This window comes from Papio anubis, chromosome 4 (assembly GCF_008728515.1).
Source record: "Papio anubis isolate 15944 chromosome 4, Panubis1.0, whole genome shotgun sequence".
NCBI classification, from domain to species: domain Eukaryota; kingdom Metazoa; phylum Chordata; class Mammalia; order Primates; family Cercopithecidae; genus Papio; species Papio anubis.
In genome coordinates this window covers 120,277,956-120,300,357 of record NC_044979.1, presented here as the reverse complement: position 1 = coordinate 120,300,357, position 22,402 = coordinate 120,277,956, and the positions used below count along the sequence as shown (strand labels likewise).

Sequence of the window (22,402 nt, the reverse complement as noted above, 5' to 3'; positions counted from 1 at the left end):
TGTCTTTAACTGGCAGCCAAAGGATTGTAAAGCCCGAGAGAGTTCAGGCCCACATAGGAGAGGGGTTGGAGCCTGAGCCTTGTCTCACTGCTCAGCTGTGCCCTTGTGGTTATAACTGGGCATGTGCATAATGACTATATGCGTCCTTCTGAGATGTAGCCACATGGTCTTCGTTATATTCTCGAAGGGGCTGTAGATCCCTTAAAATTCAAGACTCGCTGCTGAGGGCAAGGGGCACATTTGGCAGGGTTTGAACCAGAAAAGCTGAATCATTGCCCTTCCATGAACAAGCTTGGGGCTTGTAATAGTTTCCCCTTGTTTCTCAGGACAGCTTGCTTCCCTAATGAGCCAGCTTGATAAGGTCGGGCCACAGAGGGCGATGCCTGCGAGGCACTTACGTGAGCAGAGCGGGCTGGTCGAAGGGGCAAGGATGCAGAACAGGAGGTCATGCCGGGCTCTGCCACTGCAGGAAGACCACGAGCTCTTTGAGATGGAGGCCTGCACTGGCCCCTACCCCTCCTTCCCCCTGCACAAATGTGATTATGCCTCTGCAGAGCGACTGGAATCAGGTTAGCGTCATTGAGCAATGCTGAGCCGGGGTAATCAGAGCCTGGAGCAGAGCAGGTGCTGGCTTTAAAGTGGCTTCTGAGAATTAGGACAGGCTGACTTGTAGCTCAGCCCCACGTAGACAAGCCACTTAGAACACTGTCCTTGCAGCCCCCAGGCCTCCTCCTTACCATAGCAAAGTGCTTGGGTTTGTTGGAGGGGCCTCTGGCATGGCCCAGGGTGCTGAGCTCGTTAACTGATGTTCAGGTGTCCCAGGGGTCCTGTTTGCCCAGCATGTGGCAGGACAACAAGAGCTAACCAAGCCTGGGGTCACATTTGGTCTGCTCCTGCCTATCTGGGTGTCCTGGGACAATTACCCACCTCTTGGAGCCTCACATAAGTCAACTGTAAAATGGGAATCATGAACATATCTAACTCATAAGGTGGTGGCAATTAAATATCATACAGGAAAGGCTCTCAGCATCAGGCTTGCTGCAGAATTAGCCACAAAGAATATCGCCCCTAGTCTCAACCTAGGCCACTGCCAGGACAAGGCAGAGTTTTATTGTTTCTACAAAGATGTTTCATACTCAGACCCCAAAAAAATCAGTAATTACAGAAGAATCTAAGAATAAAGGTTTATTTTCACCAAAATCTTAAGAGAGACGCAGTATTACTGTTTGATGAACATCATTCTAGATGCTCTTCTATGCACACATTAATAGAGAGAAAATAATTCTAATAAGGGCACACTTAACATATTAATTTTAATAATAGAAGTTATTGGCTGAACATGGTGGCTTATGCCTGTTATCCCAACAGTTTGGGAGGCCGAGGCGGGTGGATCACCTGAGGTCAGAAGTTAGAGACCAGCCTGGCCAACATGGTGAAACCCTGTCTCTACTAAAAATACAAAAAATTAGCTGGGTGTGGTGCCTGCAATCCCAGCTACTCAGGAGACTGAGGCAGGAGAATCACTTAAACCCGGGAGGTAGAGGTTGCAGTGAGCTGAGATAAGACTCCATCTCAAAAAAAAAAAAAAAAAAAAAAAAAAAAAGTTATTGCCTTTAGTTTAGTGTTTAACTGAAGAAATTCAGGTGAAACAGAATGAATTGCCAAACTAGAGATATGTCATTTCTAAGATATGACTCTGGGAGTTGAGAAAATAAGTTTCAAGCAATGTTAATATTGTTAAGTCATTCTTTGTTTTTTCGCTATCCTCTTAAGGACAAAGATAAGGCATTCTAAGACTCTCATGCTCTACCAACTGAGTAGCCAGGTGTCTTAGACAAAGTGCTTTAACATTCAATTATATGTCAAGATGAAATTGCAAATAGCAGAGAAAAACAACACACTGACTTCAGTTCCCACTAAATGACTCATCTTGCCAAAATGAAATGAATGTGGAGAATTCTTGATGCTTAACATGAGGAGGGGACATCCAGAGGTTAAGAAAGGAGGCTGACAGCACCAGGAGAAACATTAAGGTATGCAAGATGTTAGCCCGTTGGCACCTGATAGACCGGGCAGGTCTGTAAGTGCAATATGTTGCATTGTAGGTAAGAAAAATAAAGCCCAGCCAGGTGCCAATGTGACATGGAGTTGGGCCTCCAATCCAGGGCTCTGTGCCCCACATACGTAGTTTAACTATCTGTATTCACTGTGCCTTTTTCCTATCTGTGCTTCTGATGCTGTGACACCTTTGAGTCTTGCTGACCCTGGAGGGTGTGCGCCTCTCAGGGAGACGGGGTTCCTAGAGCTCTTAAAAGACTCACTTGCAAGTTCACCTTTCAAATGCAAAATCATCAGTACAGAGCCCCTACCCCACCACCTCCCCTGTGGGGCTCTCACACTCTGGGCCACTATCCTCTGCCCTGAACACTTAAGGCCTAGGTACCAGACAGCTAGGGACAGTCCCTGCTCCAAATGTGACCTGGAACAGACCAAATGCGACCCCAGAGCCCACTGAAATTATTCAAACCAACTGATCCTAATCCTGCTCACCCTTGCCCTGCCTGGTTCTTCCTGTGGAAACCACAACACAGGCTCTCGCTGCTGTTTTTCCTCCATCCCTCTGCTGCCCAACCGACCCTGATGCTTCCCCATATCCCCCTCCCCTTGGGGACTGTGAGGAACAAGCTGTTTTTAATGGCAGTCATCTCCTGACTTGTTGAACTCACCATCCTGAACAAGAAGAAAGCCTACATTTAAACAGACTGCCCCTGCTGTGCCCGAGGGTAGCCCCTTGGGGGACTGACTCCCTTGGGCATAGCTCAATGACACAGAGAGCCCTTCCAGAGTCCAGCCAGGACCTGTTTTGGGCCCACACCCTGGGATTTGGCATGGAAAACTTTGGTCCCTGAGCAGTCATCGCTCTGTCTGAGAAGTACGTTCTCCAGACCAACCACCTGTGAGAGAAGCAGGGCAAGGCCGTTGAGATGAACCTTCCACAGGCTGACTCCATGCTACCTGGGCATGAACACTTTGTCTCTCTAAGAGGAAAAGTTGGTTTCCAGGTGAAAAGCAAGCAGTCATAGGTGAAATGGAACCAGAAAGGTCTCCAACTGGGGTTCTCACATACAAGTTTCTGACTTCTCTGTTTTTATCCTCAGGACACATGGCATTGCTAAGACTTTACAGGGGGCTCAATCAAGGTCACACAAATTTAATTCTATTCCACACTTTTGTCGCATCTGAAGAGAAATTTCATTATCTAGACTACATGACATCCATAAATCAATTAGGCCCTTTGGTTTTGTAAACATAATGTGCGTTTCGATCCATTGGAGAGAGCTGTTTGAACTCAGCAATAGGTTTCAGCATCTATGCAATGTCCAGCAACGTGCAAATGCTCAGCCCAACACAAAACAATGAGACAGGGTCCCTGGTTTTGGGAGCACCATGGGTCTGGAGGGAGAGACAGACACGTGTGTGGGTACAACACAATCAGGCTGTGCCAGTGCGATCGTGACACCACAAGGCCCTCAGAGGTCGGGAGAGGCCACAGTGACTCCTAGCCTGCATTTTCTGAGTTGTGTGACTGACAGCACTCAATGCTTTCTCAGAACATCCCTTTTAAAATTATTTTCAATGTCAGCAGTGTTTTCTCATGACCTCCTGAGGGTTCAATTAATCTTTGGGAACAGTATCATTCAGAAAGAGAAAGGCAGAGGATTAAAGCTGGTAAATGATACTCTTGCTCAAAATCCTAGTGTGACTCTTAACTGATGCCAAAGGCTGTTCTGAAAGAAGCATTCCACGAGCGCCTTGGGCAACCTGGGCCCTGCTGGAGGGAGCCTCATCTCTACTGCGCTTGCTCTGCTCTGTGCATTGCACATGTGTGTATGCACACGCACACACGCACACACACAGACACACACACATACCCCAAACTAGGAAAAAACCCAGGCTTCTGCTCCATAGTAGTAACTATGTTCTTACTTTCTCTATATGTGTATATATATACACACACATATATATAGAGAAAATAAAATAAATATGCTTGTGTATATTTTAATTATAATTTAATTAGATTATAATTAAATTAAAATGCATATATGGAATATAAGAACATAGTTACACTAACGTTACATAGAATGTTAATTAAAATTTAACTAAAATATACACACATACATATATATGTATATTTAATAAGGTAGAATGTAGGTATCATTGTTCAGATGCTAGAATGCTTCATTTCTGCCCCAAGGCACCCTGGAAAAAATCTTTTGCAACTTCCCGGTTTCTAACCTCAGAGCTTAGTTTTCTGTCTGCAAATCTGTTTCTCTAAACCTGCTGTGATGCTTTCACCCAAAGATTCAATGTGTATCCATGGCCTTATGTTTCCACGTAGCAGACATTCACTGGGATCTTGGCTCATGGCCTTGGGTTGGACCATGGGGCAATGGTTGCTTGTGTGGAGGTTACAGCGGTGACTGGCACCTGGGGGATAAAAGGTTGTCTGCTTTTTACCCTCTAGGTGGTTGCCACCCTGGGGACCACAACGTGCTGCTCCTTTGACAATCTCTTAGAAGTCGGTCCTATCTGTAAGTATCTGATTCCATTTTCTTTTTGGAAAATGTTCTCTGTATACGGGGAATTTAGCAAACCTTCCTCGTTGATCTCTTTCTTGTCACTAACTTCATATTGTGATGGTTTGCCCAGCTCTTCTTGTATTTGCAATAATAACACAAACCTCATTAGCTTGAACTCCATAAACTCAGAATTTGGGCGAATTGGAAAAAGCTGGGCTTGGGTCTACCAACACACTATTTGTAAGAAAAAATATTCCAAGCAATATAAAAGTTATGTAAAATTGCAGGCTCTGTTGGCTCTGTTGAGGAGAATAAACTCTTCAAAATCTTAGAGTAACCACCCTCATATGTGGGTCATGCATACACCTTATTCGAGAATCGTCCACGCTTGAATTTAATTATTTGGTATAACCCTTTTTCACCTTTTTTGGAATTACTAAATGCAGTTAAGAAAATTGCCGAAGATAGTTTAGCAAATCAACACAATGAAACTGGATTTTGCCAAGGAATAATCTGTGCTTCAGATGTTTTCCTGGGTCACTCTCACCTCCTCCCTCCCTCATTCAGAGATCTTAGGTTTTCTCACTGAGACTAGGATGCTGTGTTTTCAAAAGGTGAACGTGAATGAGCAACTCTGTTTCTAGAGTTTCACCTTTGACATGTAGCTCTGGGAACTCAGCAGGCCTTGAAGCTGCTTCTGTGGACAGAAGAACCCTCGTAGGGCAGGGACACTGGCTCAGGGGCTCCGCCTTTATCTGTCCCTCTGGGATGGGAATGTTCTGACCGCTTGGCTGTGAGTGGAGCTGCCCAAGTGGGGCCTTCAGACCACATACCGGTGGCCTGTGCCAGATCCCACGCCAGCTACCAGGGATTTGGCTTCATCCTTAGTCTGCATAAGCCAAGCACAGTTCTCACCTCTCCTAACCCAAGAGTCACCCATGGTCCATACTCAGAGGAGTGGACCCTCCTTTCCTGGGCGTTGGCCTCCCCTCTTAGGGTCAGTAGCTGGGGAAGGCCGGTGCTCAAGGTGCAGGTGCCCTTGTGTGAGCTGGACATGGAATTGGTGACAAGGAAGCTAGGGTCCAGCCCAGGACCCATCCCTGAATCTTACATTCTGAGCTTCATTTATGCTCTCTGTAAAGTGAAGAGAAAAGCCCCACTTGGGCTCATAAAATAACAATATTTCCCCCCAGGATTACTCAGAGAATGAATTAATGCAGGGAAAATGCACCATCCCAAAGGTGGAGTGCATTGCTGCACAGCAAGGAAGGCAGTGCTGGGAACTACTGGGAGGTGGGTGGCATAGACTTACCCACTCTCACGGGGTTTTGCTCCACCGTGTATGCTGTGTGGCGCACAGCTGTAAGAACAACTGGCTGGAAGTGGTCGTGCACAGCCCCGGGCTGGGGAGAAGGGATAGAGCTGGCTGACTCAGGACTGCAGCCACAGCGCTGGCCTCATCAGCTACAAGCCTTCATCAGCTCAGCCAAGCAACGTGGAGTCCTCTGACTCAGATGTCAGGCTAAGAACTGAATGTCCTGGCCAGTAGCCGGCTGATGTAATTCCCCAGGGCTATCGGATTTAAAGGGCTGAGGTCTTCTGCCGGACAGAGCCCACACGGCCTGCTGTCCCCTGGGCCCAATGCAGGCTGCCCGCTGGACCATGGAGATGACAGCCAGCGTGTGTCACCTGCCAGTCACAGTCCCCTGGATGGATCCAGCTCAGGCCTTCTTGCTGTCTCAGGGCCCCCTCTTCTTCTCAGAGGCTGAAAGCTGTGGACAGAGCTTGATTTATGATTTGTTTGGTTTGAAACACTGAGGTTGCTTTTGGGGTTGTGCAGAAGGAGCTGACATGGGTAAATGCCAAAACCCTTTCATTCATTGGCAGAATGCATAGGGGAGGTCAGTTTTGACAATTCCTTTTTTTCCTTTTTTCTTTTTCTTTTTTCTTTTTTGAGATGGAGCCTTCCTCTGTGGCCCAGGCTGGAGTGCAGTGGCGCAATCTCAACTCACTGCAACATCTGCCTCCTGGGTTCAAGTGATTCTCCTGCCACAGTTTTCCAGGTAGCTGGGATCACAGGCACACACCATCACGCCTGGCTAATTTTTATATTTTTATTAGAGATGGGGTTTCACCACATTGGCTAGGCTGGTCTCAAACTCCTGACCTCAGGTTATGTGCCTGCCTCAGCCTACCAGAGTGATGGAATTACAGGCATGAGCCACTGTGTCCAGCCAACAATTCCATTTTTATTGATGGTGGTATATTACTAACTGTTGGTAGTACCTTAACAATTAAGTCAGCACCTTTTTACCTACTTTCCCTCTCCTGTCCTATCACCAGATATTTAGCATTATCCAACTCCAAGTGGGACTGTTCCAAGAGCCTGAGCTGACCTTATTCTATAGTATGATTGGAATAATCTAACATAATTCAGATAAGTTATTCACCCACCATCATTTGACAAAGAAAACAAATCAGAAGATGGTTTTCTTCCAATTGCTGCCTTTGGAGAGACATTTTCTTTTTATTGCATGTGAAATGATTTGCCAGTGAGGGTGTTCAGATTGGTCTACTTGGATGGATCAGTTGTCTGGCAGGTTTTACTGAGAAGAAGATGAGATACGAAAAGTGGATAGCTGAAGTCAGTTAGGTTGCTGGTGGGGAAGTGGGGAAACTGAGGATGAGGGTATGGGCTGAGTTGGGGAGGCCATCTCAAGGAGTGAGGAAGGGAATAGCACAGGGCAAGCAGCCAAAGCTGCATCCTGAGGTGCCAGCATAACTGGAGGAGGATGTGCAGCTGGAGGGGCAGCCAGGTCTGCCTCAAGTTCCCGGGAAGTCTCACAAGGAAAGAGTCACTGGCAGCAGGAAGCTGGAGGGGTGTGAGACTGTCCCTTCCCTCCCCACTGAGGCAGCCTTGCCTCGGGGCTAGGTGTGCCTCTGGTGCATGCAACTGCTCAAGCTCTGGCCGAGGTCTCTGTGTCTGCCTGGTTCCTAGATGGGCCGTGCTATGCAGTGTGTGCTGTTAGCGGATCACATATGAGACGCAGAATGCAGAGGCATGCCCACAGCTCCATGCATCCCTGTGGAAACCAGAGAAGCCCTCCAGAGTCCACTTCCCTTGGGGGTCTGTAAGTTCCCTTCTGCAGGAGTTATAGGCCAACTGCAAGCTTAGAGGGAACACAGTCCTCCACAGAGTCACTGCTGATAAAAGACGTAAGGCATTTCAAAGCTTTGACTCAGTCTGCTCATCAGGATGAAAGCCCTTGGTTGGATCAAGGTCAAGTGTGTCCTGCGGACATGGATATCCACCCCAGGGCATGGGAGGCCAAAGGTCACAGAGCAGGGTAGACCTGAACCGAGGCTTAGGGGCTCATCACCTCCCCCAGAATCAGTCTCACCTGGTGCTTGCATAACCCCAGATGGATGCAGCAGTGAGCCAGGAAGAGCACAAGGCCTTAGGATTTACAGAGTTTCTCCTTGAGGAGTCACTCAGCAATCATGGGATATCCATCCCTGTAGCTCAGATCAGCGGTAAAGTTGAGAAGAACCTCAGATCCCATCATAAGATAGGTGTAAATTTGAAGCTTGCTGTAGTCTGAACGTTTGTGTCCACCCCAAAGTCCATTTGTTGGAATCCTAATCTAAGGTGATGGTACTGGAGGTGGGGCCTTCCAGTGGCCATGAGGTCACCACGGTGGAGCCCTCCTGATTGGGACTGTGACTAATTAGTGCCCCTGAGAGTCTCACGCCTCACTGCACAATGAGCACTGTGGATGGTGAGTGAACAATGAATCCATGGATCCCTACCTGTCAGGGTCAGGTGCTAGGGTGGCTGGCGCCCTCTCTGCAGACTTTCATCCTTCAACTCTTACTCTCCTGGCTGCCTACGGCTGAGAGGCAGCAACCATGGAAGTCACATTTATTTCTCCCCTGCTCAGTGCTGGGGTCCTGGCAGGCACATTGTAAATATTCCCTCGTACTGTTTCATCTCCATCTTCCTGGGAGGAGAGTGAGGCTTGGAGAAGTAGATAGGGCCCCTTGGCTGGGGAACCGCTGGAAGCGGGAGTTGAGCCCAGATCTGTCAAAACTGAGGGAGCATGCTGCACCTGTGGCTCTCCCAGCTCCTGAATGAGGCAGCCCCTGCCCACAAGGACAAGGCTGCTATGTATGGTTGGAAAACAGAAACCCTGTTCATGAAGGGAGCAGGGGATGGTCTAAGATGGTGTAAAATAAAGAACTTCACCTGGTGGTGGGGATGGAGTGGGGCAGGTAGAGGTCAGCATGGACTGTGTGCAGAACCCCCTCGGGTGATGTTTGGGGGAGGACTTGAGAATGGATTAGCAAAGGGAACCGGGGAGGGAATTCCAGGTGGGTGGAAAGGGTGGTGTCGCTGGAGAGAAATGCAGGTGAGTAACATGAGGCTGTCACACGATGGTCCCTTGGAGTTACACTTAGCCGCCAGGGTCAGGAGAGAAAACCAAGGGGTGCAGCTGCCTCCATTGTCCCTGGTGTGTGTCTGGGACCAGGAGCACACACACTGCCCTCAGCTTTCGAGCCTTCAAATGAGGGGGCCTTTTGGGGATTCAGCCATTAGTTCAGCAAATACTGTTGGCATGCTCCACGCAAGAAGGGTGCTCAGACAGGGCGAGGTCAGCTGGCAGGCTCCATGGTGAGGCATCCGTCTGGGGACTCACGAGTTGCTTCTGGACTTTAGGCAACAAGGAAGACATGTGGCTGCACGTCGATGCGGCCTACGCAGGCAGTGCATTCATCTGCCCTGAGTTCCGGCACCTTCTGAATGGAGTGGAGGTAGGTGCGCCCTTTGCTCTCCCCAAGGCTGTTTTCACAGCACTCTGTTATTGACCTCTCCCTTCATGAGGAGCTGACATCCAATTTCTCGCTATGGTGGTTTGTTTTAGCCAGTTATGTTTGAACCAATTCCCACTTCCTCAGAACAGGGGCTGAGAGCCTTCCCCAGTCATACAGCCTGTCCTCCTGAAATACTCCTGACACTTACAGTTCCATTTCAATCTACACAAATCCCAAACAGAAAGGATAGGTGTTAGCTTATAAAACCGTGGGAAAGTAGGAATAAAATAAAAACTTAATGCACTTAAACTCAAAAGAGTAATTTAAAATACCAACCCGCAATTCCATACAATCTGGTTCAATATGACAGTCATGTTCTGCCCACACATCTGAACATGGTGTTCACTTTAACCAGTATTGAACGGGAAGCTACCAATGCATTTAAATGCCCCTAGGCAGTCTTCTGGAAATTGTAAAGCATGGTCTTTAATGCTAAGTGAAACGCCTGCTTCTTTCGAGAAGTAGCAGTCAAAATTATTGACCAATACTCTGCTTCTCCAAAAAGCAACAGAATGTAAATTGGTACAGACTTAACACAAAGAAATGACCTTATTGATATACTGTGGTGTGTTATTTCAGACTCAGTGGGATTTCATTTTGGTGGTGGCTCATAGGGTAGGAAGTCTCTCCTCCCCAAGAACTCAGCTTTGAATGCCATAGAGGGTCCTCAGAGGCAGTCTTTGGCAGTGTGTCCATGAGAAGGAGGTAGCAAAGCAGGGGAGCTGTGGCCCTGGCCAAGAAAGAAATGCTTTCTGCCAAGGGGCAGGAGGTGTCGTGAGACCTCACCCATGTGTGACGGAGGATGAAGGGCACAGTTCTCTGCATTAGACTCCTTTGTTTGAATCCTAGATTTATCCTTAGGACTAGCTGTGTACCCTTGGGTGAGTTAGATATCCTCCCTATGCCCCATAAAATAGATATCATAAGAATACATCCCGTGTGGGATTGTCGTCAGGGGTAGATGAGTTAATCATGTTTCAAGGGCTTAAAAACAGTGCCTGGCAGACAGTAAATACTAAACTTGCATTAGGTGCTTTTGTTATCTTCTACCATATGTTAGAAAAGCTTTCCCTTGACACCTTCCTCTGCTTGCATGTCAGACTTGCTAATCAATATTCTAATTACAACTTTGAATTCTCATAATGCTGTAATACCAGAAAAATGGGTACCAGAGGTATAGAATACAAATGGCCCCATCTTTGGAAAGAATAATCCTCTTACTACTAATGAACGAAGTAGTATTCTGGTTTATGTCTCCATCACATTCATTTGCTCATTCATTCAATAATTACTTGTTGAGTACTTAATACAACCTAGGACTTAGATGATGGATCCTTGCGGGTAAATGGAGCTTCCAAAGACCTATGTAAGTATTGGGGAGAGGGTATAGTATATGAGAAGTTCTTATAATGTGATGCCAGTACCCAGCTGATATAGTTCATTGCCGGTAGCTAGTTTGATGGGTATTTGGTGCTGGGAAGTGAAGAATACATCTCTGTATCATATAAATGCATGGTATTAGGGAGATAATCTCCATTATTTGAAATATCTTTCCTGGGACAGTTTCAAGGGAGGAAGGGCTAAACGATCCTCTGGGATTTATGCGCCCTCTCCAAGGCTGGCCTGAGCTCGATGCTCTTTTCTAACTCTGGGTATCGGGTTTAGGGCTCATGATCTTTTCCTACCACTGCTCTTCTCTTTCCCATGAACTGACAACTTGAGGTTTCATCTTTCATAGAAGGGTGCCTCATTGTCAGAGCACTGCAGCAATGGGCATTCCAGCCAGACCCTATCAGCAGCAGACAGGATTTCATGCTCTACAATGAGTCATTACCATTTTCCCTGCATTATTGCTCCTTTCCGTGCCCAGCTGAGGGCTGCGCGTCTCAGTGGGGCAGATAAGGAGGCTGCAATATCCTGTTGTGGCCCTGCCCTTGGAGATAAGAACCTTTCTCTCCATCGGCAGAAGGAAAATATCACTGCTGGGTAATGAGAGAAGTTTAAACAGATCAGCCCCATAGGAGGGAACTCATAAAACTCCTAGCAAACAGAGCCCCTCTTTAACCTTTTGTCTCCTTTTATCAACAAATGAAACTTGCTGTAATTTCCTGTCCCTTTCTCAAAATTACTTTTATTGAAACCTAGAAGGAAATGAATCTGGGTCTCCAGAGCAGGTTGATGTGTAAGGTTATCATCCACCCACCAAATGTCTCCCAGGACGGCGCCCCCCCCCCAGGCCCCTCAAGCCTCTGCTGCTTCCTTGGTGCACATCCCTGGAACCAAGTAGACAGGAGGTGCCCTAGGGCCTTGGGAAGACTGAAAAGTTTCCCAGTAGGAGAGTCGGCCAGACTGGGGCCTCACTGCAGCAGCCACCTTTATTTCGGTATCAATTATGAATCTAGCCCCACGGCCAAATCCCTGGCCATTAAGGTGGACCCTGTTCCTATTCACCAGTCAGATGATAAAAATTTGAAAAACCAGGACATGCATTTGAAAAAGAAAGCACCATTTATGACAGCTCAGTGAAAACGCAGAGTGTCCTCCTCTACCACTCTTGGTGGTTGATATCTCTTATTTTCTCCTTGAAAATAGGGTAGCCCCTAACACTGATGCACGCAGCCGGAGCCGGTTGTTCACATTTGTTACCCAGGATCTTCCAGCCAGGGAGTCTGTAGCTGTTAGGAATACAATGAACTTGAGTATTGTCTTTAAGAATAAAGGAGCTGGTCGGGTGCAGTCGCTCACACCTGTAATCCCAGTACTTTGGGAGGCTGAGGCAAGAGGATGGCTTAAGCCCAGGAGTTTGAGATCAGCCTGGGCAACATATTGAGACACCCTGTCTCTACAAACAAAATTTTAAAAATTAGCTGTGTGTGGTGGCACATGTCTGTAGTCCCAACTACTTAGGAAGCTAAGGCAGGAGGATCGCTTGGGCTTGGGAGGTTGAGGCTGCAGTGAGCCATGTTCATGCCACTGGACTCCAGCCTGGGCAACAAAGTAAGACCCTGTCACTCAAAAAAAAAAAAAAAAAAAAAAAGAGAGAGAGAGAGAGAGACATTTAGGTAAATGGGGAGAATTATTGATATGTTACAGCAATGCTGGCAAAAGAACACATCAATTAAATGAAAACTGGGTTTATCCCTACCTACTGTAGAGTAGTTATAAAATTTCCTCTTTCCCACTGTTTATCACGACACTTGTAGTCCGAGAACTTTGCTAGCTCAGCACGTGGAAGGAACATCAAGCATAAAGTATTTCACAGGCCAAATCAGTACAATTCCTGTACATTGTACTTGTGAAGGACAATTCCGATTTTTCCAAATATTCCAGTAATTTAAAATATTACATGGATACATTTTATGTCACATTAGATTATGTAAATTTGAAAGTGCTTTTCATTTGGAAATATAAACTTTTAATTTTAAAATTCTTGTTCCATTTTATGGGGGTACAGTCTAGATACAGCAAAACATACAAATCAACTCTAAATACATATACCCCCATGTACTTACCACTCAGATCGAGTAGAACAATTCCAGCACTTCAGAAGACTCCCCTGCCTACTGCAAGTTACTACTCCCCTGGGAAACCTTACCTGGCCTCTATCACTATGGATTAGTCGTGCCATAAACTTATATTATCATGTATGGGGTCTTCTTTATAATTAAACATTTATAAGGAAATCGTTTTCTTTTTCTTATTCTTGTTCTTTGGCAGTTCGCAGATTCATTCAACTTTAATCCCCACAAATGGCTATTGGTGAATTTTGACTGCTCTGCCATGTGGTAAGTTTCCCTGCTCACAGATGTCAGTTGCCTGTCCCCACTGCTCTTCCGAGGTGACGGTGCATTTGAAAGAAGCTGGCAGGGAAGATGCCAGAGCCAAAGGGGTACAATAGTCACTTAGCTCACTGCTTGCTGCCATTTCTGAACCCTTGATGCAATGATTGCTAATTCTTAGCCTCGCTGGAAACTTTTATCTAGGGAATATCATTGCAACATACTGGCATAAGAAATGAGAAGCCTAAAAAAGACAATCTGTAATTTGATTTACCCAGCATTAACAGAAAACAAATGCAAGTACACACTTCTAATTCAGTAGCTTCTGTGTTTTCATTCTTAGATTTGTAACCAGTCTTAGCCTAATGCTAAGTTCAAGCAATCTGAGTTCAAATGCTTAAAAGTATTTGCCAAGGCCGGGTGTGGTGGCTCATGCCTGTAATCCCAGCACCTTGGGAGACCGAGGCGAGTGGATCACCTGAGGTCAGGAGTTCGAGACCAGCCGGGCCAACATGGTGAAACCCCCGTGTCTACTAAAAATACAAAAAATTAGCTGGGCGTGGTAGTGCACACCTGTAATCCCAGCTACTCAGGAGGCTGAGGCAGGAGAATCACTTGAACCTGGGAGGCAGAGGTTGCAGTGAGCCGAGATCATGCCACTGCACTCCAGCCTTGGCGACAGAACAAGACTCTGTCTTAAAAAAAAAAAAGTATTTGTGAAGGAAAAATAATAGTAACCATGTTTCCTAAGAATTTCCCTGGAAATTCTTAAAAACAGCACTATAATACCTTGGTGATATTTAGAATTAGAAAAAGAACTAAAGCATTAAAGTGGGTGATATTACACCACCTACACAATGTTTAAAGAATAATGATGATGGGCAGTGGTACAGGGACACTAGAAACTGGCTTCTGTAACTTTTTAATGTAAGAAATTGATTGATTGATCATAGGGCCAGGAGGATTTGCATGAATTTTGTACAGTATGCAAAATTTTCCAAATTTTCAGAAGGCTTTGTAAAATTGTTCAGTATGTAATTAAGTAAATAACTTTTCACTTTCCTCCTAAGCATGAGGAAAGCAGCTTTTATACAAAACAACTAATGTCAGCTCTCAAGGTCACCAAAATATCTGTTTGCCCTTTCTCTTTTCTTTCTTTCTTTCTTTCTTTTTTTTTTTTTAAAGGCAAACCACATTTCTAGTCCTTTACTTGTATACAAATCAATTTTTTTTGGTCAGTCTTTTCACCCAAACTTCTGCTATATAATTTTAAGACCAGTTGGTGTGTGGGCATTTCAGACTTAATTTTGTCTGAAATAAGTATTTATGAAAGCTATGGTTGTTATGAATGTGAGTATTCTTTTGTATTCTTGTGGTTGTGTTTTTCTCTTTCACCCAAGGTGGAACACAGTGAGGACAGTTTGCACCGTGTGCCAGAGGTCTCTTTATTCGAGGGGTAATTTTGATTGACATGTAAATCCGCTCTGCTGAGGTTTTTGGTCAGTGGAGAAAATTCTCTAAGAGAGCTGGAGTTGGGAGGGACCAGGCAGAGCATCTGCAGGCTCTGGCGGGAACAAGTGGCTCTCCCCGGATGCTTTTGTTTTGCAAGGGGCGGGCGTCCTCAGATGCCTTCCACAAAGGAAGCCCTAGAACTACCCTGGAGCAGGGCGAGGGCTGATGGGGCTGTCCGGAAGAGAGGTTCTCATGCACCCTGAGGCTGTCCCCAATGCCTGGATAAAACAGTAATATCAACAAGGCTGTTAGTGACTGCAGATAGGTAAGTCCAGGCTCCCTTCTAAGTCCCTAACCTCTTGTAGCTCTCTGGACTCCCACGACAGCCCTGCGATGGGGGACGCAGATATTGCCACACTCTCATTACAGATGAGGAAACTGAAGCGGTCAGGGACCAGAAATATTTTGGGTCCCTAATCTTGGAGGCAAATATTGACACACGATAAGAAGGAGTGTAATGAATGCAGCATCCTACCCTCAGGTGCAGACAACTAGTGCCTATATTAAGGCTGAGAGAAAACCTGCTTAGTCAGTGTGGGGGTGAGAAGGAGTCGAGCCTTTCGGGATGTGGAGTGCCTGCTGCAGAGCTGATGCCCCAAGGCTGCCGCAGATGCTACAGAGCTGATGCAAGTGAGCTGGCGGCTATGTGCTCATCTGTCCCAGACAGCTCCTCCCCCGGCACTCGGGGTTCAGTTCAGCCACCAGCCTGTAAGGGGGAAATTTGACAAAGTGGAGGTGACGTAGGGAGGAGACACAGGACACACAGGAATGAGGCCAGGCCATTTGGAAAAGGGAAAGAGGACAGAGGATGATTAGCCTGGAGAAGGAATTACACGTAAGCCCTAAGACACAAGAGAGGCCTGTGGTGTCTGGAAGTGTGCCACGAGAGAAAGGCGATGGAGTTAGTTCCCATCCTCTGGGGCGGGCGGCAGTGGTGGGGCGGGGTGGTTGCAATACTTGAGGAGCCTCTTCCATTCCTATGGGCTTGAAAGGCTACAAAACACATTTTTAAATTACAATAGCGACTGTGCTGTTTCTCTCCTGAGCCGGTACGTTCTCAACAGAACAGGTGTCAAATCATTTGGTGAGGTGTCGTGTACCTGGAAAAATCAGATCTCTCCTAAACCCAAGGTTTTGTCCCATGACACTATAAAAATGGCATGAATGTTGATGGATGAAGTCTGATTTTTGAAGAATTTGTGTTTTAACACAGAAATTGCTGGTCTTTACTGTTTGGGAGCACTGTGCCTGCATAAGTTGGCTAGGGCTGGCTTAACAAAGTACCACGGACAAGTGGCTTAAACAAGAGATGATTTCTTTCAGTCCCAGAGGCCAGAGGTCCGAGATAAAGCCATCAGCAGGCTGGTTTCTTCTGAGGCCTCTCTCCTGGGCTTGCAGATGGCTGTGTTCTCCCTGTCCTCACATGGTCTTCCTTCTGTTTATCTGTGTCAGAATTTCCTCTTCTTATAAGGACACCAGTCACACTGGATTAGGGCCTGTTAACCAAGAAATATCTGAGACAGGTCTCAATCAATTTGGATATTTATTTTGCTAAGGTTAGGGACATTCCTGGAAGAATAAACATGAAATCACAGAAACAGGGTGTGGTCTGTGTCTTTCTCCAAAGATGATTTTGAGGCCATCAGTATTTAAAGGGGAAGGCAGGCTGGGGGGAAAGAGGGAGGGTAAGGTCACATTACTGAATCCACGTGTTGTGAGAGGAAAGGAGCAGGTAGGGGAATAGTCAATGATGTATTTGTCTTCACGCTCAGTAAATCAGCTCTTTTTATAAGATAAGGTGAGCATAGACTAGCTGCCCATAGAGATATTTAACCTTTTATCTGTAGCTTTCTCGTTCGGCACAAAAGGAAAGGTATCTTCTTGCATGAAAGCATCCAGCTTATTTTTTTTTCCTTTGGCATAGAAAATTGAGGCACCGAGTTTTTATTTTCCATTCACATTTCTCCCCCTCCCCTTTTTAAAAAAGTCTTGCAGAAAATGCATTTTAGAAGAAAATGCTTCTCTAGCCTTGGGTTTTATCTGGCCTCTTGTGATTAAGACAGTTTATTTCTAGAGAGGTAAGTCCCACGTTGTTAGGAAAGCTCATTTTTCGCTGGTTGTAGTCTCACGACCCATGAAGAAATAAAATAGGTGGAGGAAGAGAGAGAAAAAAAAACCAAACAAACATAAAGGGAGAACAGTCCTGGAAAACTGATATAAGCCGTGTTACTCTGAAGTCCCTATGTCAGTAGGCAGGTATGAAAGTGGTTTACGTATATAAATAAGTTCTTGTTATTTTCTTCCAAAGTTGACGTTGTCTAGCTTCAGTTTACAGGGCTTTAAGAAAAGCATAGCTTAATATTTAGGATTTCAAATCATGATTAAAAAGGCAAAGAAAGAAGGAAAAAAAAAACCTGATGACATTATTTTGCAGAATTGTAGCCAGGAAAAATTTTAGAATTCAGTCCAAATTGTAGAAAATAATAAAAACGGACAAACATTAGGCAAGGCTAGAATCTAATTACAGATGTACTATAGTTTATTGTGAAACATAATTTTTCTCTTTCCAGTTCCCCAATTTTATTAAATACAAAATTATAACAGGGCTAATTTATTTGTAAAATAAGTTTTAGTTCTATTATGATTGGCTTGATTATTTGAATAAAGTTAAGCAAGAATAATCATTTGCTATATAGGTTTGCTCTCTTGCTCTTTTTGTTTGTTTGTTTTTTTAAATTGGTTTTGTTGGAACCTTTTCATAAATAATCTAAGATTTAGACCTTTTGTTGTTGTTGTTGTTGTTGAGACAGAATCTCCCTCTGTTGTCCAGGTTGAAGTGCAGTGGCATGATCTTGGCTCAGTGGCATGATCTCAGCTCATTGCAACCTCCACCTCCCGGGTTCAAGCAATTCTCCTGCCTCAGCCTCCCGAGCAGCTGGAACTACAGGTGCCCACCACCATGCCTGGCTAATTTTTTGTATTTTTAGTAGAGATAGGATTTCACCATGTTAGCCAGAATGGTCTCGATCTCCTGACCTCATGATCCACCCACCTCATGATACACCCACCTCGGCCTCCCAAAGTGCTGAGATTACAGGCATAAGCCACCATGCCCAGCTGATTTAGACCTTTTTAAAAGCCTCAGTCCCAGCCAAGGATTTTTCTGTGCCTATAGATACCTGTGTGAACTGGTTGAATTCTGAATTCTTCTCCTTTCAAGGTCCCAGGAAAACTTAAGGTTCCTAGCCCTGTTAGAAAGTGACATTTTTTACTTACCACAGGTCAGGACCCTGTAAAGGACAAGGTATGGGGCCAGTTTTTCTAAGGGGCTTTTATTAGCTTTGTAGGTCACCCTTATTTTCTCAAGGCAATCTGAAAATGTCATTCCAATCAAAGCCTTGGTAAAATAACCAGTGACAGAACAGGACCACACACCGGTCATTATAAAATAAGTCATTCGTTTAGCCAAAGTGATAACTCAAAGATTTCACAAAAAAGGGAAACACCTTTATTCTTTGAGAGAAGAGACTTGCTTTTCTAAACAATAAACTCTAATAAAGACAGTATCAGGCTAATTAAACTTGTCTCTCAAATTTTATAAACAAATCTTTTAAATTTTAATCATCTTGACCAAAATTTATAATTTCCATAAATCTTTTTATAACCTTTTATAATTTTTTAATTAAAGAATGGGTTAATGTCCCAAGAAAACCTTGTTAATCTGGCATACGGACACAGATGCTGGTCTTGCATCAGTGTGCCTTTGATATTAGTGTGCCTTTGATATTGATGTGCCTTTGATATTAGCGTTTAATTTATAGAGAAACTAAACTAATTTTCTCTCTCAAGATCAGCTCTTTCAATCTTATGGTCCACCTCTTCTGTGATAGTCCCTGGGCCTAGAAGGGTTGAATAGTTTTAATTTCTGACCCTGTGTCTCATGAACACAGTTTATTTTGATTGTCATTTTCTCCTCAGTCTGAAGATGAGGCTTTTTAACTGTTGTCAGTGTTTAAGATTTAACTGGACTTGGTGTCTTTTTTAGATCCAGGAGTCAAAGTCCGGTAACAGTACAATGACTTTAGAAGCAATACATGAAGTTATGTGGATGTAATAACCTTAATTTTTTAAATCTCAGTTTTCGTAGGACTCCAGTTAGACATAGGAAGAGTGCATTCTGTGTCATAAGTGAAAGTTTTCTATTTCATAGAAGAATTTAGAGAATAATATAGGAAGAAAGCATTTGCTTTAGGCTGGATGTGGTGGCTCATGCCTGTAATCCCAGCATTTTGGGAGGCCAAGGTGGGAGGATCGCGTGAGATCAGGACTTTGAGACCAGCCTGGCCAACATGGTGAAACCCCATCTCTACTACAAATACAAAAATTAGCCAGACGTGGTGGTGTGTGTCTGTAATCCTGGCTACCCTGGAGGCTGAGGCACAAGAATCTCTGGAACCCAGGAAGCAGAGGCTGCAGTGAGCTGAGATGGTGCCACTGCACTCCAGCCTGGGTGACAGAGCAAGACTCCCTCTCAAAAACAAACAAACAAACATAGAAAACCATTCACTTTAGACCTTTAAGATAAAATATATTTTTAAATCAGCCTACAACGTCAGTCAGAACCAGAAGGGAAAAAATTAAAGGATCTGATAAAAAGTTGAAAGAGTTACTACCTCAGGCTCTCTTGAAGGGGAGAGAAGGCTGAAAACAGTGAGATGAAATTAAAGTTGAAATTTTGGTTTATGAAAATTAAAATGTCTTATAATTTTATTAAGAATAAATCAGTACCTTAAGAAAATTTAGTTGTTCTAACCAATTTTTTAGTTTATTAGTGTATTTTTAGTATCAAAACCCAATTTCTAGAAAAACTATTATAAATAATTTTTTCTAATTATAGCCAACTCGATCACAAACATTTTTTCATAAATTCTCTTTTTATAAACCTTATTATGACTTATACAAACCATTTACTGAATACTTGGAGTTTCTGTTTTATCCTAAATACCCTCTTTTTTTAAATAACCAGTGATTTTATTTTAGGACAAAAAAATTATCATAAAACATTTTTGTCATGTGGAATTATTTTCCTTTTAATCTTTCTTACACATTTATAACATTGTTTGCATCTCTTTTATTTACTGGTTCCTTTTACCTTGTTTTAGAGTGACCTTTAAATAATCTTTGAATTAGACAAAAATTATTTCTTTTTAATAAGAACACATTGTTTTTTAGAAAAACATTTTCTTATAATTTTTTTTAATTGGAAATGACCCAGACATTTAAGCAATATCTATTATTTTGTTTAATGTAACTTTAGGTTCTAAATTATATGTCAAGTTTTTTTTTAACAAGCATTTGTTCTATTATATTTATCTAATTCATTTTTTAATAGATTACTTATAAAAACTGATGGTCATCATTTAAAGTTATTTCCCTCCTAACCAATTTTATAGCCTGTGAATTTCAGGTGTTTACCAATGTAAAATATTTAAGGTTAAATAAATGTGTTTGTTTTTTCTTTTTGCCAAATAATTCAGGATTAACTGTTTGCTGTTAAACCAACAATATTAAATGCCTTACTTACCAAAAATTACACAAAGATAATTCTCTTTTGGGCTGCATTTATGGCTTTATAACCCTCATTCCAAATATTGACGCCTTATAATATTCAGCAAAGATAAATATAAAACTACTTGACCAATAAATCTAAACAATAATATGTGTTGACAGTTCTTAAGGCTTTCTAATTTTATTTTGCCAATAATTTTAAAGCCAGCTTATTTGTTAAAAATTAATTCAAGTCATGTGAACTTGAAAAGCATTTGGATTATTTACTAAATTTATGAGTTCTCCTTTATTTTTAAGCCAATTTGGTACCTTGTGGCCACAACACATAACAAAACACATGTATATATACATAAACACACCTAAGCACACAGTCATGCAAATAAAGATCCTATAGCTTTTACTTCAGAACTCTAGCCATGATATATCAATACAGACTCATGAGTTTACAAAAAAACGGTTGGATAGAAACAGTGGTTTTTATCTCAATGCCAGTAGACAGGTCCTCTAAACTAGAGAAATATATTTTCTTAAGTAAAAAACATGTCCTCATGTTTTTTATAAACTTTACCAAAATACCTTACTATATACTACTAGCCCTAATTCTCAGTCTCAGTGAAAAATCAAGGATTACTTAATTTAATATAATATGACTTTAAGTTTTCAAATTACTGGAGAGAGTTTTGAGACTAAATTTACCAAATTAAACTTACCAAAGATTACTAAAACTATATGAACTGAAAAGCTTCTGAGCTAGTTGCTATTAGTCGGACAGAAACTTAACTTTTCTTTAGGCCAATTAATTAGAACTGTTTCATGTAATTGGTAGTGAAATATTATTTCCACATGACACATACGAATGTATAGACGTAATAGACCCAGACAGAGGCAGATCTTATATATTTAAAATTTTTCATTTGCCTGTTTTCAAAAATGTTCTTTTTCCTACTTTAGACTCTTAAAGTAGTCTGGAGGGAAAGAGGGAGGGTATGGTAATCCACGTGTTGCAAGAGAAAAGGAGCAGGTAGGGAAATAGTTAATTATGTATTCATCTCCCACTCAGTAAAATGGCACTTTACAACAAGATACGATGAACTTAGAGTAGTTACCTGTGGAGACATTTAACCTTTTAGCTGTAGCTCTCTACTTAGGAGCAAAAGGAAAGGCAACTCCTTGCATGACTCAGCTTTGAGCTTAATTTTTCCTTTTGGCAGAGTGAATTGGGGTCCCAGGTTTTTATTTGCCTTTCAAAGCCCACACTGGATGACCTCATTTTACTAAATCACCTCTTAAAGGCCTTATCTTCGGTCAGTCACATTCTGAGGTCCTGGGAGTTGAAACTTCAACATACGAATGCAGAGGAAGGGGCACATAATTTGGTTCATAACGGCACTCACAAGAAATCACTAGTTAGAGCCATAAGCCTTATATATAAGGTTTTAAACCAGATCAGCTTATTTTAAACTCCACAATCTTAATGATCATCTGATTACTGATTTGTTTATCTGATTCGTATGAAAGTTATATTTTCATTTGATCTCACTATACCCAAACACCCACGTCCCCGTTTTTTCCTCATTTTTCTTACCACCAAAGAATTTTATTTTTTTCATTCCACAGTGGATAGTCTTCACATTGCCTTGCTGCCACAGCGGCCTGTGCTGTATCTCACAGTATGCAAACCAAGAGTGCATGCACGCAAAGCAACCTACGTTTTACAAACACACATACAAGCAAAAGGATGCACATACAACACACTGGGATCATTTCTTATGGATGTAGAAGCTGGAGAATAAGAGCTGTTTTTTGGTGTAAATGAGCCAAAATCAGGGTCACTTTTGTTCAAGCTGTCACTGACTTGGTTTTCACTGTAAACACTGGAAGTAGTCCTGAATTTTAGCCCAGGATATACAGCCTCAGAGCAAAAGACAAGTAGGTGGACCACAGCATCCCTTCCTCTAGACACCGTTACATTAAACTGGCAACCATTGCAAGCACAGCAAGTACAATTCATAATGAATTCATTATTCTGTTCATAAGCTTTTTTGGGGACAATATTATTATCCACTGATCATGCTTGGTCGAGGTTGGCTT

At 43.3% G+C, this 22,402-nt stretch overlaps 1 protein-coding gene across 3 annotated transcripts in view; it reads left to right on the top strand.

Moving 5' to 3' along the window:
• DDC (dopa decarboxylase) overlaps window positions 1-22,402 on the top strand; it is a 106,316-nt gene that overhangs the window by 59,125 nt on the left and 24,789 nt on the right. For all 3 annotated transcript variants that reach the window (XM_017956708.3, XM_003895979.4, XM_017956709.3), the window contains exons 7-9: window positions 4,526-4,592; window positions 9,298-9,392; window positions 13,170-13,237. In XM_017956708.3, the coding sequence (XP_017812197.2) occupies window positions 4,526-4,592; window positions 9,298-9,392; window positions 13,170-13,237 (230 nt within the window). The remainder of the gene's footprint in view (window positions 1-4,525; window positions 4,593-9,297; window positions 9,393-13,169; window positions 13,238-22,402) is intronic.